Here is a 17,571-nt window from a genome sequence, read left to right as displayed (position 1 = left end):
GGTTTTCTGAATTGGAAGTACTCCCTCCGTTCCAAAATAGATGACTCACAAAATAGATGACTCAGTTTTGAAAGTTAGTGCAAAGCTGAGTCATCTATTTTGGAACGGAGGGAGTACCTCTTAGCGTGTTGCTGGTGTAATAATTCGACACGGCACGGCACGGCACAGCGCTGCGCTGCATGATTTGGATTACGGCCATCGATTTTTTTAGGTTGTGCCTAGGCTTAGCTTCCTCAGATCAATCATTATTCAGAGTGCTTGATAGGACATGCTTTCATCAGTCGCCCCCTTAACCCGTTTGGTCTTCCTGCTAGTCGCTTTCTCCGGCGAACGACGAAAGGGTCAGGACGCACGCGATGGTGTTTAGAAAAGGTTGACAGTGATTATTCCAAACTGCACTGTTGTTTCTTCAGGCCATCCATTTGTCTTTAACAGAAGGATGTAGATATGCACTGATCTGAGGTCTCAGTTTTTGGAAATTTTGGAAGCTGCACCTTGCCTGAATTGCATCGTCTTGTCGAATGTCAACTAATAAAAACCACTTCTGCCAAACCCATGTTTAGTCATGGCTGAACAGAAAGCAGAAGCTGGTGCCAGACAATACAAGTATAACCTGCAACACGATGCTCGTAGTATATAAAAATGGCACCATTAAAAAGGAGACGTCGATGGATAATGCAGTGGTCGCCTCTCCGCAAGGGAATTAACGGCCCATAACGTGTCGCTTCCCGTGTTGGGGTTCGCCCGGTTTTCTGTTAAGTGTCAACTTCTGCCATAAAGAAACCCTGCAAGTTGCGCCCGTCGTGCTCCTCCATTACTCTCCCCCACAAATTGCCTTGAACATATTTTTTGTTGCTAATTGGCCCCCTTCATTTCGCCATACCAGATAATAACACCAAGAAATGAGTAAGGCACATACCGAAATTCGGCCGACTTAACATCACTGTTGAATAGCAGGTGACAACTGATTAAAGGACATATGAACGACAGAGAAACCGGATATTTATATATGGTTGATTGAAATGTAAACCCCTCTTGCTCCATCGTTTCTCCGAGCTTGCGAGAATTCGGCGCAATCGACATGCAACATGTACAGAAAACATTCAGACTTTCAGAGGCTTGCGACGCGCTCTGGAAACTGAAACCCTCGCTCTTCTTCCCGGAGAGTCGACGGGCAGGGGGACTGATCGATACCTGGCATCAGGCATTGAGTCGCCAGACTGACTAATTAACACTATTACCACAGGGTACTTACTTACTTACTAAATCGGCCCTCCTCCTCGTCTTGTTATTATGGACCGGTGCCACCAAACCGAGCTGCCTGTTCCTTCCATGTCGTCCTCAGGGTCTCTACTGCGCCGCGGCCGCGATCGACGACGACGACCGGGCGGGCCACGCCGAGGGCGGCCTCCAGGAGGCCGCCGTCTGTTGCTTGCGCCTCTTGGGGTCCTCGAGCTCCGACGTCAGCATCTCGAACATCACCTGCACGTCCTTGTATCCGCAGGTCTGCACGTCCTCGTGAAGCTTCAGTATGCTGCCTCCACCGCCTGCACGCACGAACGCACGGGTTGGTTTCAGATAAGGGTTTTGTTGTCACTGTCATGGGTTCCTCCCCACACTTTGTTAGTGGAGAGGAAAGCAGGAGCTATGCTATGCTGGCTTCTTCTACACCTTGGGAATTCGTGGGGAGATGAAAGATATGTGGCACTCGTTGCCACTCGTGCGAATGGAATGACACCTCAGCTTTTTTCAAGGTAATAATGACACCTCAGCTTTTTTTAAGGGAATAATGACACCTCACCTCGGCTTGTTGTGTATACTTGTTCTCTTTCTCCTTTTTTTTCCCCACTCATTTCATGATTTTTAGCAACAGAGTGACTTTTTCTTTGAACGGTTAACAGAGTGAATTTATTAACTAAAGAAAGAGATTATATTTGGTTGAAAGAACTAGAACAAACAGGAGTACGCCTTCAATCCTTTTGATGTCATCATCTCCTACTGGCTACTCCCCACCCCCGGTTTTATTTTTATTTTTATTTTTTTGAACATCTCCTACTTCACGTTTTCCTTGCACAAACGGCGAACTAGCAAGTAGATTGGGCCCACCTAAGTGGAAGCCCATTCCTCCTTTCCTGGCAGGTCGAACAACTTGGCAATTGGCGTCATGGGCCTAGCACAAATGGCAAAGCCACCAAGGCCCGTGTACTAAAGTTCTATAGTATCTATTAATAAGACCTTGGGGCCATAAACAATAATGGGCTTCCACTTCCACCACTGGCGATACAACCGAAGCTGCCGAGTCAAGGGTGTCTTTTATTCTTCTGGATAAAAAGGGCGGGCGATCCAAAGAACACAACCGCATAAATATCATTACTGGCACCACACAGAAACACCAGAAGCTATCTAGTCTAGACAAAGAAAAAACTCCCACAAGAGGAAGTAAAAGATGAAGTAGCATCTCATTCTCACCTCACCCCCAACAAAAAGAAGGGGAAAAAAAAGTGAGACCAACGGGGTAAAGGGAGACATTCGATATTCTTCTACCGCGAAATCGACGGCTAAACGCACTCCGTCATGCATCCTTATCTAGAAACCGCATGTGCCTTTTCCTCAGCCAAGAACATTCCCCACCTCGGGTTCTCACCACGAAGCTTCTTCGCCTCCTTCTCCACTACCTAAAACTTTACCACAAAGGCGCATGACACACATGAATATATACGCCCTTTATTCCCAGCCCCAAGCGAGACCGATGGAGCGCCGCAAGTTCACTGACACGGCGACGTGTGGCTTTTTTTTATGGGATGCCAATGTGCCATGGTGACCGTGACTCCATGTTGCTGCAACGGACGGCTGGGGACAAAAAGGAAAGGAGATAGCTCCACAAAGATACAAAACAAAATGTAAAGGTTGACATCGCCTATTGGCCGGCTATCATCAGCCCGATCTCCAAAAAAACTGATATCATCGCACTGTTCCAACAGAAAAAAGATGTAGGAGCCATGGCCCATGGGCGGCTCCGGTGGTCTGCGGCGTTCTTCTCGGGCCCTGGGTTTGATTTGTGCATACGATCATTGCGCCTACGAGTACCGGTACTAAGATACAGTGTCCTACGACGATCCTGCCATAAGTTCATGGCCATAAGCTCGAGTTCTACTAGACAAGTTGGTGCGGTTAAAGTTTTATGGGCGACACTATCTCCCAATGATTGTGTGGTCGAGTGTCATAGAAAGCCATATCCTGACGGCCGCAAGAGAACCATTGGCAGTGGCAGACCGCTCCCCTTGCGCACCGCCGCAGCCGCAAAAGCTCGGTTCAGACGGCAAGAACTGAATTATTGGAGGGCAATGACAATGCACACTTGCTAAGACAAGGATCTCAAGACCAAGACCAGACAAGGGAAGCTGCGAGAGAGAAGAGGACACGACAAGCAGCACTGCTACTACTTTTTCTCTCTATGGATAGATTTGCACGGTGTCAAGGAAGATCTGTGCAGGTGTGTGGCAAAGATAATTCATCAGTAATTATTAACCGTGCGGCAAATATCAGATGGCGCATCGTAGTAGACGAGCAGGCCCACGACACTTGTCGGCGCCTACTGAATATGGACGGTACTGGCTGGCGGCACAGTGCGGCTAGCGCCAGGTACTGGCGACGAGATCTCACACTGTGCGGCGCTGCTACTTCATTCCTCGCACTTGCAGGCTGCTGCCAAGTTCCTTGTATGTACAGTTGCGTACCGACAGGGGAGGTTGACTTCCTTGGCACAACATTCAGTCTCGTGCAAGTGCAGAGTTGGATCTTTCTTTTATCTGCCTGTTGTTTCGAAGAGAAGTATACCTAACTGAACCCGTTGAAATTCCAAAGAAATTTTCAGCATGGGTGCCGTGGTCGGCAGCAGAAACTGAGAAAGAGGTCGCCAGACTTTTCACCCCGGGGCCCGCGTGTGTTAGAATATGTGAGGGGAGGAGCTAGATTTGGGAGGGAGGACGCTAGTGCGAGGTGACGGGGCGCAGAGGCGTGGCTTCTAGACTCAAACTGCAAAGTCCAATCCGATCTACCTAGCTAGTTGTATTTTAGTGGAGAAGTATCACATTCCAAAATGGATTAGTCTTTGACCCGTGTAAATTAAACTGACGAGTGTGGTCAATGCCGTAGGGGCGAAGAATTTGCCGATTAAAGTAAGTTCGATCCAATTATTATACTACTACTCTACTGTAGTAGAAAACAGCTGCAGGATTCAGTGGTTTCTTGCGGAGGCTGTATAAACTGACTAATTATTCAGACTGAAACGTCACCTAACCGCTACCGAACTCTGATAAGTTTCTTAAGTTTTGGATCCGGAGAGGAAAGATGAACAAGGCAAATAATATGCATGGCTAGGCTATCTATCACTGTCCTGCTGAGTATGAAATTCTCTGTTCATCCAGGCAATTGCAGATTAACCTGAATAAACCTCGGCCACGCGCGTGTCACCTACCTAGAATTCTAGATACTGCTGTTTTGTCCCGCAGAGTGGAGTGGTAAAACAAACCACGAGTGAATTCCGCAGTGATCATGGGAACTCAACTGACAAAACTGAAGTCGGAGGTGTCGCTCTGCGTGTGGCAACCATAAACCTCTAATTCAGAGCAACTGACTCAACTGATCAAACAGCCAGACACTGGAGTACGACGCATCCGATCCGCGTGGTAGCCGTGCCCAGGGCCACGGATCGACCAATGGACGGCGGTGAAGGCGAGGGGGCGGCGGCGGTGGCGCGTACCTGTCTTGCGGGAGCGGACGCGGGTGGAGACGGCGGCGAGCGCGCGGCGCGCGGGGAAGACGACCTTCTTGCGCCACCAGGCCATCATCGCGCGCACGGGCGCCGCTATCCTCGCGGCGGCGGCCAGCCTCGACGCCCACCTTCTCGCTCGCTCTCGCTCTGGCCGGGTGTTCGGGATTTTGATCTCGAATCGAATCGAACGCGCCGCGGCTGATGGGCACTGTTGGGTTGCTGTTTATAGGCGGGGCAGCGGCGCTGGTTGTTGTTGCTGCTGGTTGGTTGCACTCGCTGCGTTTTGGATTCGTGTGCTCTGCTCTGCCTTTTTATCCCTCGCGTGCCCCTCGCGTGGCTAGGCAGGGCTTTGCTGCCATCCCCACCCCAAACGTGGTTTCGTCCCTCCCCTTGGTTTGGAATAATCTAAACCAAATCGATATTTTTCTTACCTTATCCTAGTGAAAACCCGGCATTAAACCAATCAAATCTTACTAAAACCATGTCCTGCATTAACTCAATTAAATCGAATAAAATCTTGGTAGAACCTTAACTAAATCAAATTTTACATGTCTTCTTGTACCCATACTCAATTCAAATCAATTTTACCAAAATCTAAAATATGATTTCCCGCAAAAAAACTAGAATATGATGGATGTATTGTATATGTCAGACATGATTGATGTTGAACCATTAGAATATGTATGCCCCTGTTTGCAACAAATGGGCAATTAGCTAGTTAGTTTTATGGCGGAATAACTATACTTATATTTAGTCAAGTTCATGGTCAAAGTTTGATCCAAAATATAAGGATGATTAATAAACTTGGACAAATTAAGTACCCTAAACTATTTTTTTAATATTGTAAGTACAACATAACATAGATGCACATAGGCCAACACTCATCTACTGAATATTAGGCTCGTAAAGCGTCAAGATTAACGAAGTCACGATAAAGATCATGCTATCGACTATAATATCAGGATGCTTAAAATTTAAGGCGCTTTAATGAGATGCGAGTGCATTAAATGCACGGTTTAGTCCATGATGAACTAGGCATTCAACCAATGGTTCAATCTCGAGCCACTCTAAACTACAGAGATTTCAACATGTGTGTACGATTATACATCGACATGTCTCCTACGGTCCCGCCACCCTCCCCATGACCTCGTTCATCAAAGTGGGCTAGGGTGTGTAAGGATTGTTTTCTTATTAATACCGTAATCATGTGATGCTTTTTTAGTAAAATGCAGGTTCTGTAGAAGATGTATATTTTGTGGCTCCTTGCACCTTAGGGACGGGCTACTAGGATGTTATTATTGCCAAAAGTCACACGCCAACACAAAATCATCTCATGCATTCAATTATGGCATATTCTAGTGTGACCTGTTGAATTTTGTAGAAAACACATTTTGAGATATATTTTTTATGTGTCCATAAGATTTGAAGAGGCCGAAGGCACACAAAATAAAAGTGAATTTTCGCATAATGCAAGTTCGACAGAAGATGTCGTGACGTATTGAACTTCATAGGTAGCATGTGTTGGAAATATGCCCTAGAGGCAATAATAAATTGGTTATTATTATATTTCCTTGTTCATGATAATCGTTTATTATCCATGCTAGAATTGTATTGATGGGAAACTCAGATACATGTGTGGATACATAGACAACACTATGTCCCTAGTAAGCCTCTAGTTGACTAGCTCGTTGATCAATAGATGGTTACGGTTTCCTGACCATGGACATTGGATGTCGTTGATAACGGGATCACATCATTAGGAGAATGATGTGATGGACAAGACCCAATCCTAAGCCTAGCACAAGATCGTGTAGTTCGTTTGCTAAAGCTTTTCTAATGTCAAGTATCATTTCCTTAGACCATGAGATTGTGCAACTCCCGGATACCGTAGGAATGCTTTGGGTGTACCAAACGTCACAACGTAACTGGGTGGCTATAAAGGTGCACTACAGGTATCTCCGAAAGTGTCTGTTGGGTTGGCACGAATCGAGACTGGGATTTGTCACTCCGTGTAAACGGAGAGGTATCTCTGGGCCCACTCGGTAGGACATCATCATAATGTGCACAATGTGACCAAGGAGTTGATCACGGGATGATGTGTTACGGAACGAGTAAAGAGACTTGCCGGTAACGAGATTGAACAAGGTATCGGGATACCGACGATCGAATCTCGGGCAAGTAATATACCGGTAGACAAAGGGAATTGTATACGGGATTGATTGAATCCTCGACATCGTGGTTCATCCGATGAGATCATTGAGGAGCATGTGGGAGCCAACATGGGTATCCAGATCCCGCTGTTGGTTATTGACCGGAGAGTCGTCTCGGTCATGTCTGCGTGTCTCCCGAACCCGTAGGGTCTACACACTTAAGGTTCGGTGACGCTAGGGTTGTAGAGATATTAGTATGCGGTAACCCGAAAGTTGTTCGGAGTCCCGGATGAGATCCCGGACGTCACGAGGAGTTCCGGAATGGTCCGGAGGTAAAGATTTATATATGGGAAGTCTTGTTTTGGTCGCCGGAAAAGTTTCGCGCATTATCGGTATTGTACCGGGAGTGCCGAAAGGGGTCCGGGGGTCCACCAAGGGGTCCACCTGCCCCGGTGGGCACATGGGCTGTGGGGTGTGCGCCTTGGCCTATATGGGCCAAGGGCACCAGCCCCAAGAGGCCCATGCACCAAGAGATAAGGGAAAGGGAGAGTCCTAAAGGGGGAAGGCACCTCCGAGGTGCCTTGGGGAGGATGGACTCCTCCCTGGCCGCACCCTTCCTTGGAGGAAGGGCCAAGGCTGCACCCCCCCCTCTCCCTTGGCCCTATATATAGTGGGGGGGAGGGAGGGCAGCAACATCTAAGCCCTGGCGCCTCCCTCTCCCTCCCGTGACACATCTCCCTCCTCCCGCAGCGCTTGGCGAAGCCCTGTTGGAATCCCGCTACTTCCACCACCACGCCGTCGTGCTGCTGGATCTCCATCAACCTCTCCTCCCCCCTTGCTGGATCAAGAAGGAGGAGACGTCGCTGCTCCGTACGTGTGTTGAACGCGGAGGTGCCGTCCGTTCGGCGCTAGGATCATCGGTGATTTGGATCACGACGAGTACGACTCCATCAACCCCGTTCTCTTGAACGCTTCCGCTCGCGATCTACAAGGGTATGTAGATGCACTCCTTCCCTCTCGTTGCTAGTAAACTCCATAGATTGATCTTGGTGATGCGTAGAAAATTTTGAATTTCTGCTACGTTCCCCAACAGTGGCATCATGAGCTAGGTCTATGCGTAGTTTCTATGCACGAGTAGAACACAAAGTAGTTGTGGGCATCGATTTTGTCAATTTACTTGCCGTTACTAGTCTTATCTTGATTCGGCGGCATCGTGGGATGAAGCGGCCCGGACCGACCTTACACGTACACTTACGTGAGACAGGTTCCATCGACTGACATGCACTAGTTGCATAAGGTGGCTAGCGGGTGTCTGTCTCTCCCACTTTAGTTGGATCGGATTCGATGAAAAGGGTCCTTATGAAGGGTAAATAGAAATTGGCATATCACGTTGTGGTTTTTGCGTAGGTAAGAAACGTTCTTGCTAGAAGGCCATAGCAGCCACGTAAAATATGCAACAACAATTAGAGGACGTCTAACTTGTTTTTGCAGGGTATGCTATGTGATATGATATGGCCAAAAGGATGTGATGAATGATATATGTGATGTATGAGATTGATCATGTTCTTGTAATAGGAATCACGACTTGCATGTCGATGAGTATGACAACCGGCAGGAGCCATAGGAGTTGTCTTAATTTATTGTATGACCTGCGTGTCAATGAAAAACGCCATGTAATTACTTTACTTTATTGCTAACCATTAGCCATAGTAGTAGAAGTAATAGTTGGCGAGACAACTTCATGAAGACACGATGATGGAGATCATGATGATAGAGATCATGGTGTCATGCCGGTGACGAAGGTGATCATGCCGCGCCTCGAAGATGGAGATCTAAGGCGCAAGATGATATTGGCCATATCACGTCACTTTATGATTTGCATGTGATGTTTGTCATGTTTACATCTTATTTGCTTAGAACGACGGTAGCATAAATAAGATGATCCCTCACTAAAATTTCAAGAGACGTGTTCCCCCTAACTGTGCACCGTTGAGAAGGTTCGTTGTTTCGAAGCACCACGTGATGATCGGGTGTGATAGATTCTAACGTTCGAATACAACGGGTGTTGACGAGCCTAGCATGTACAGACATGGCCTCAGAACACATGCGAAACACTTAGGTTGACTTGACGAGCCTAGCATGTACAGACATGGCCTCGGAACACAAGAGATCGAAAGGTCGAACATGAGTCGTATAGTAGATGCGATCAACATGGAGATGTTCACCGATGATGACTAGTCCGTCTCACGTGATGATCGGACACGGCCTAGTTTGACTCGGATCATGTATCACTTAGATGACTAGAGGGATGTCTATCTAAGTGGGAGTTCATTAAATAATCAGATGAACTTAATTCATGAACATAGTCAAAAGGCCTTTGCAAATTATGTCATAGCTTACGCTTTAGTTCTACTGTTTAAGATATGTTCCTAGAGAAAATTTAGTTGAAAGTTGATAGTAGCAATTATGCGGACTGGGTCCGTAAACTGAGGATTGTCCTCGTTGCTGCACAGAAGGCTTATGTCCTTAATGCACCGCTCGGTGTGCTGAACCTCGAGCGTCGTCTGTAGATGTTACGAAACATCTGACATACACGATTTGATGACTACGTGATAGTTCAGTGCGTAATGCTGACGGTTTAGAATTGTGGCACCAAAGACGTTTTTGAAACGTTGCAGAACATATGAGATGTTCCGAAGACTGAAATTGGGATTTCAGACTAGTGCCCACGTCAAGAGGTATGAGACCTCTGACAAGTTTCTTAAGCCTGCAGACTAAGGGAGAAAAGCTCAATCGTTGAGCATGTGCTCAGATTGTCTGAGTACTACAATCACTTGAATCGAGTGGGAGTTAATCTTCCAGATAAGATAGTGATGGTTCTCCATAGTCACTGCCACCAAGCTGTTAGAGCTTCGTGATGAACTATAACATATCAGGGATAGACATGATGATCCTTGAGCAACTCGCGATGTTTGACACCGCGAAAGTAGAAATCAAGAAGGAGCATCAATTGTTGATGGTTAGTAAAACCACTAGTTTCAAGAAGGGCAAGGGAAGAAGGGATACTTCATGAAACAGCAAATCATTTGCTGCTCTAGTGAAGAATCCCAAGGTTGAACCCAAACCCGAGACTAAGTGCTTCTGTAATGAGGGGAACGGTCACTGAAGCAGAACTACCCTAGATACTTGGTAGATGAGAAGGCAGGCAAGGTCGACAGAAGTATATTGGATATACATTATATGAATGTGTACTTTACTAGTACTCCTAGCAGCACCAGGGTATTAGATACCGGTTCGGTTGCTAAGTGTTAGTAACTCGAAATAAAAGTTGCGGAATAAACGGAGACTAGCTAAAGGTGAGATGACGATATGTGTTGGAAGTGTTTCCAAGGTTGATGTGATCAAGCATCGCATGCTCCCTCTACCATTGAGATTTGGTGTTTGCATTGAGCATGATTGGATTATGTTTATCGCAATACGGTTATTCATTTAAAGAGAATAATGGTTACTCTGTTTATTTGAATAATACCTTCAATGGTCTTGCACCTAAAATAAATCTCGATCGCAGTGATACACATGTTCGTGCCAAAAGATATAAAATAGTAATGATAGTACCACATACTTGTGGCACTGCCATTTGAGTCATATTGGTATAGAACGCATGAAGAAGCTCCATGTAGATGGATCTTTGGACTCACTCGTTTTTGAAAAGATTGAGACATGCGAACCATGTCTATTGGTATATATGCATGAAGAAACTCCATGCAGATGGATCGTTTGGACTCACTTGATTTTGAATCACTTGAGACATGCAAATCATACCACATGGGCAAGATGACCGAAAGGCCTCGTTTTCAGTAAGATGGAACAAGAGAGCAACTTGTTGGAAGTAATACATTTTGATGTGTGCAGTCCAATGAGTGCTGAGGCATGCAGTGGATATCGTTATGTTCTTACTTCACAGATGATTTGAGTAGATGCTGAGTGTATTTACTTGATGAAACACAAGTCTGAATTATTGAAAGGTTCAAGTAATTTCAGAGTGAAATTGAAGATCGTCGTGACAAGAGGATAAAATGTCTGTGATATGATCATAGAGATGAGTATCTGAGTTACGAGTTTGGCACACGATTAAGAAATTGTGGAAATTGTTTCACGACTAATACCGCTTGGAGCACCATAGTGTGATGGTGTGTCCGAACATCATAACTGCACCCTATTGGATATGGTGCATACCATGATGTCTCTTATCAAATTACAACTATCGGTTATGGGTTAGGCATTAGAGACAACCGCATTCACTTTAAATAGGGCACCACGTAATTCCGTTGAGACGACACCGTTTAGAGAAACCTAAGTTGTCGTTTCTTAAAAGTTTGGGGCTGAGATGCTTATGTGAAAAAGTTTCAAGCTGATAAGCTCGAACCCAAAGCGGATAAATGCATCTTTATAGAAAACCCAAAACATTTGGGTATACCTCCTATTTCAGATCTGGAAGCAAAAGTAATTGCTTCTAGAAACGAGTCCTTTCTCGAGAAAAGTTTCTCTCGAAAGAATTGAGTGGGAGGATGGTGGAGACTTGATGAGGTTATTGAACCATGACTTCAACTAGTGTGTAGCAGGGCACAGGAAGTTGTTCCTGTGGCACCTACACCAATTGAAGTGGAAGCTTATGATAGTGATCATGAAACTTCGGATCAAGTCACTACCAAACCTCGTAGGACGACGAGGATGCGTACTACTTCAGAGTAATGCGTAATCCTGTCTTGGAAGTCATGTTGTTGGACAACGATGAACCTATGAGCTATGGAGAAGCGATGGTGGGCCCATATTCCGACAAATGGTTAGAAGCCATGAAATCCGAGATAGGATCCATGTATCAGAACAAAGCATGGACTTTGGTGAGCTTGCCCGATGATCGGCAAGCCATTGAGATAAATGGATCTTTAAGAAGAAGACGGACGTGGACGGTAATGTTACCGTCTATGAAGCTCGACTTGTGGCAAAGAGTATTTTCACAAGTTCAAGGAGTTGACTGCGATGAGATTTTCTCATCCGTAGCGATGCTTAAGTCCGTCAGAATCATGTTAGCATTAGCTGCATTTATGAAATCTGGCAGATGGATGTCAAAACAAGTTTCCTTACCAGTTTTCGGAAGGAAAGGTTGTATGTGATACAATCAGAAAGGTTTTGTCGATCCTAAGGATGCTAAAAGGTATGCTAGCTCCAGCGATCCTTCCATGGACAAGAGCAAGCATCTCGGAGTCAGAATATACGCTTTGATGGAGTGATCAAAGTTTTTGGGTTTATACAAAGTTTGTTAGAAACTTGTATTTACAATAAAGTGAGTGGGAGCGCTACAACATTTCTGATAAGTATATGTGAATGACATATTGTTGATCCGAAATGATGTAAAATTTCTGGAAAGCATAAAGGGTTGTTTGAAAGGAGTTTTTCAAAGGAAGACCTGGATAAAGCTGCTTACATATTGGGCATCAAGATCTATAGAGATAGATCAAGACGCCTGATGATACTTTCAAAGAACGCACACCTTGACATGATTTTGAAAGAGTTCAAAATAGATCAGCAAAGAAGGAGTTCTTGGCTGTGTTACAAGGTGTGAGTATTGAGTAAGACTCCAGACCTGACCACAGTAGAAGAGAGAGAAAGGACGAAGGTCGTCCCCTATGCTTTAGACGTAGGATCTACAGTATGCTATGCTGTGTACCGCACATGAAGTGTGCCTTGCCATGAGTTGGTCAAGGGGTACAATAGTGATCCGGGAATGGATCACATGACAGCGGTCGAACTTATCCTTAGTATCTAGTGGACTAAGGAATTTTCTCGATTATGGAGGTGAAAAGGAGTTCGTCGTAAAGGGTTACGTCGATGCGAACTTTGACACTAATCCGGATGACTCTGAGTAGTAAACCGGATTAGTATAGTAGAGTAGTTATTTGAAATGGCTCCAAGTAGCGCGTGGTAGCATCCACAAGATGACATAGATATTCGTAAAGCACACACGGATCTGAAAGGTTCAGACCCGTTGACTAATAACCTCTCTCACAAGCATAACATGATCAAACCAGAACTCATTGAGTGTTAATCACATAGTGATGTGAACTAGATTGTTGACTCTAGTAAACTCTTGGATGTTGGTCACATGGTGATGTGACCTGTGAGTGTTAATCACATGGTGATGTGAACTAGATTATTGACTCTAGTGCAAGTGGGAGACTGTTGGAAATATGCCCTAGAGGCAATAATAAATTGGTTATTATTATATTTCCTTGTTCATGATAATCGTTTATTATCCATGCTAGAATTGTATTGATGGGAAACTCAGATACATGTGTGGATACATAGACAACACTATGTCCCTAGTAAGCCTCTAGTTGACTAGCTCGTTGATCAATAGATGGTTACGGTTTCCTGACCATGGACATTGGATGTCATTGATAACGGGATCACATCATTAGGAGAATGATGTGATGGACAAGACCCAATCCTAAGCCTAGCAAGAGATCGTGTAGTTCGTTTGCTAAAGCTTTTCTAATGTCAAGTATCATTTCCTTAGACCATGAGATTGTGCAACTCCCGGATACCGTAGGAATGCTTTGGGTGTACCAAACGTCACAACGTAACTGGGTGGCTATAAAGGTGCACTACAGGTATCTCCGAAAGTGTCTGTTGGGTTGGCACGAATCGAGACTGGGATTTGTCACTCCGTGTAAACGGAGAGGTATCTCTGGGCCCACTCGGTAGGACATCATCATAATGTGCACAATGTGACCAAGGAGTTGATCACGGGATGATGTGTTACGGAACGAGTAAAGAGACTTGCCGGTAACGAGATTGAAGAAGGTATCGGGATACCGACGATCAAATCTCGGGCAAGTAATATACCGGTAGACAAAGGGAATTGTATACAGGATTGATTGAATCCTCGACATCGTGGTTCATCCGATGAGATCATTGAGGAGCATGTGGGAGCCAACATGGGTATCCAGATCCCGCTGTTGGTTATTGACTGGAGAGTCGTCTCGGTCATGTCTGCGTGTCTCCCGAACCCGTAGGGTCTACACACTTAAGGTTCGGTGACGCTAGGGTTGTAGAGATATTAGTATGCGGTAACCCGAAAGTTGTTCGGAGTCCCGGATGAGATCCCGGACGTCACGAGGAGTTCCGAAATGGTCCGGAGGTAAAGATTTATATATGGGAAGTCTTGTTTTGGTCGCCAGAAAAGTTTCGCGCATTATCGGTATTGTACCGGGAGTGCCGAAAGGGGTCCAGGGGTCCACCAAGGGGTCCACCTGCCCCGGGGGGGCACATGGGCTGTGGGGTGTGCGCCTTGGCCTATATGGGCCAAGGGCACCAGCCCCAAGAGGCCCATGCGCCAAGAGATAAGGGAAAGGGAGAGTCCTAAAGGGGGAAGGCACCTCCGAGGTGCCTTGGGGAGGATGGACTCCTCCCTGGCCGCACCCTTCCTTGGAGGAAGGGCCAAGGCTGCGCCCCCCCTCTCCCTTGGCCCTATATATAGTGGGGGGGAGGAAGGGCAGCAACATCTAAGCCCTGACGCCTCCCTCTCCCTCCCGTGACACATCTCCCTCCTCCCGCAGCGCTTGGCGAAGCCCTGTTGGAATCCCGCTACTTCCACCACCACGCCGTCGTGCTGCTGGATCTCCATCAACCTCTCCTCCTCCCTTGCTGGATCAAGGAGGAGGAGACGTCGCTGCTCCGTACGTGTGTTGAACGCGGAGGTGCCGTCCGTTCGGCGCTAGGATCATCGGTGATTTGGATCACGACGAGTACGACTCCATCAACCCCGTTCTCTTGAACGCTTCCGCTCGCGATCTACAAGGGTATGTAGATGCACTCCTTCCCTCTCGTTGCTAGTAAACTCCATAGATTGATCTCGGTGATGCGTAGAAAATTTTGAATTTCTGCTACGTTCCCCAACAGCATGTTCACAAAAAAAAAGTGAATTTTAGCATAATGCAAGTTCGACAGAAGATGTCGTGACGTATTGAACTTCATAGGTAGCATGTTCTAGAGTTTGGTTTCTTCGATGATCCATAAGATTCGAAGATGGTGAAGGCACGCAAAATAAAGTGAATTTTAGTATGATGACATTTTTGCAGGAGATGTACATTTTGTGGCTTGTCGCGGACTATTGAAGGGATAGCTTTGGATGGTTTGCCAAATTAAAGGTACAAGGCAACACACAAGCATAGCATGCATTTCAGTTATGGAAAATTCTAGAGTATGACATGTTGAATTCCATAGAAAACATGTTATGAAATTGTTTTTTATGTGTCCATAAATTTTGAATAGGGTGAAGGTACACAAAATAAAAGTCAATTTTAGTAGAATGCAAGTTCGGCAGAAGATGCCGTGACGTATTGAACTTCGTAGGCAGAATGTTCTAGACTTTGGTTTCTTCCATGATCCATAAGATTTGAAGATGTTGAAGGCACACAAAATAAAGTGAATTTTAGTATGATGCAAGTTTTGCATGAGATGTACATTTTGTGGCTAGTCGCTGACTATTGACAGGCTAGCTACTTGGATGGTATTGCCAAAAGGCACAAGGCAACACACAGGCATATCAAGCATTTCAGTTGGAAAATTCTAGAGTGTGACCTGTTGAATGCCGTAGAAAACATGTTTCAAGATTTTTTTTTTTTTGCCCATAAAAATTGAAGAGGGTGAAGGCATGCAAAAGAAAAGTCAATTTTAGTAGAATGCAAGTTCTGCAGGAGATGTTGTGACTTATTGAATTTCGTAGAGAACACATTTCGTGGTTTGGATTCTCCGATGATCCATAAGTTTGAGCAGGGTGAAAGCACGCAGAATAAATTGAATTTCAGTAGAATACAAGTTTTACAGAAGATGTCATGACCTATTGAATTTCGTAGAAAACACGTTCTAGCGTTTGGTTTCTTCTATGATCCATGCGATTTGAAGATGGTGCAATGCAAGGTGTGCATGAGCTGTACATTTTGTTGCTTGTCGCGAACAATTGACGGGTTAGCTACTTGGATGGTATTGCCAAAAGGACGGCGGTGCATTCAGATGTGGGAAATTTTAGAGCAAAAATACCGTGTAATCACGCTCGTAGTTTTTTCGGGGTAAAATGTACAAGGGCCAACGTATCATAGAATTCAGGAATAAGGAGATGTAAAAGCAAGATATCGTAACCCTTGAATTCCGTAGAAAACCTGTTCCGGATGTTTTTTTTTCCTTCCATGCTCCATAAATTTTAAAGATGTTGAAAGCACACAAGATAATGTGAATTTTTCATCATAGTTGTAAGTGTTGTACTCCCTCCGTTCACAAATATCGGATGTTCTAACTTTTTTTGGATCGGATATATAGACACATTTTAGTGTGTTTTCAGTCCGTATGTAGTTCATATTGAAATATCCAAAACATCTTATATTTGAGAGCCGAGGAAGTAGTCCATAGACCCACTTAGTGCATTCGGTTTTATATGTTTGTACCAACCCTTGGACCCGCCTGTCAGTGCTAGGATGATGATGAGCAGATCACCGACGCTTCCCTCTCGCTTGTGGCGACAGCATTTTCGGCATACACCGTTTTCAGGCCCACGCATCCGCATGGCACGAGGCTTTAACCTCCGCCTCATATGGTGGCACGTGGGGAGCTCCCATTCGCTCAAGTCAACCACGGCGTACTCCACCCGACGACGCTTCCGAGAGCACGTTTCTATCGGACCCGAATGTTCTTCCCAAAAATCCTAAAATCTCCGTGCCTTCAATCCAGTCTCCCGTGGCCGGCTGCGTGTGCACCGGTATCTTCGAAATCTCGCCCTCGCCCGCCTCGAGGAGCGGGCATGTGCCGGTAGTATCTTTCGAACGTGCGATGGTCTGTACGCACCGGCAAAGTCCTCTGGCCATAACGAGCAAACCGTACGCAGACATATATCTCCCGGACGGAGATCTGCCGACGTACACGGGCATGCGGAGCGGGACAGCCGACCGGTCACGTCTCCGCGGCCGCTCATGCATCCGGGGATGGATCGTGGCGGCAAGATGGAACGGACACTTGTGAGCCGCGCGCGTGGCGTGCGTGCGTGCGGCGCGGACGTTGCCGGACCCCGGCGGGGACAGACAGGGAACTGACTGGCCCGAGCGCGACCTGCGTTGTCGTCTCTTGCCAATGTGATGTCGTTGGAGTGCTACTGTATATCCGCACGAGGGCGGAGCTGCTCGGCGACGGCGACCTCTGGCGGTGTGTGGCCGTACGCTGACGAGCAGTAATGATCGCCGTCCGTTCCGTTGCAACGAGAGGTTTGGTGAAGTTTGACGCATTCAAGAGCTAGCTCCTATGATAGCCGTACATCGTCTCTGGGCCTAAAATAATACAGAAAAAATGCGAGCACTAGTGTAAGTCTATGACTTGAACCCTAGTGAGCTGTAGGTGATATCACTATCTTTTTAACCATCCAATCACAGATTGATTCGCTCCACAACTCTGAGCATCACATTCACATCAGTGTAGTAGGACCCTGAAAAAAAAGTGTAACAGGGACCAAAGAAGTTTTATTGTTTTGAAACAAGGAGGGGTCAAAAATATCGTGTTCTGAAGTTCACTTCGCCCTTAAATAGATTCATAGATTTAGAT

General features: G+C 46.0%; 1 protein-coding gene across 1 annotated transcript; it reads right to left on the bottom strand.

Annotated features, from left to right (window-relative positions):
* Nucleotides 1-985: 985 nt before the first annotated feature.
* LOC123054392 (uncharacterized) lies at nt 986-5,094 on the bottom strand. The gene is made up of 2 exons (XM_044478161.1): nt 4,763-5,094; nt 986-1,547 (listed from the first exon to the last, which is right to left on the bottom strand). Exons 1-2 carry the CDS (start codon nt 4,848-4,850, stop codon nt 1,351-1,353), a joined length of 285 nt encoding a protein of 94 aa, XP_044334096.1. The 5' UTR covers nt 4,851-5,094; the 3' UTR covers nt 986-1,350.
* Nucleotides 5,095-17,571: the final 12,477 nt, after the last annotated feature.

This window comes from Triticum aestivum, chromosome 2D (genome assembly GCF_018294505.1).
Source record: "Triticum aestivum cultivar Chinese Spring chromosome 2D, IWGSC CS RefSeq v2.1, whole genome shotgun sequence".
Lineage (NCBI taxonomy): Eukaryota > Viridiplantae > Streptophyta > Magnoliopsida > Poales > Poaceae > Triticum > Triticum aestivum.
This window is presented reverse-complemented; position numbering and strand designations above follow the sequence as displayed.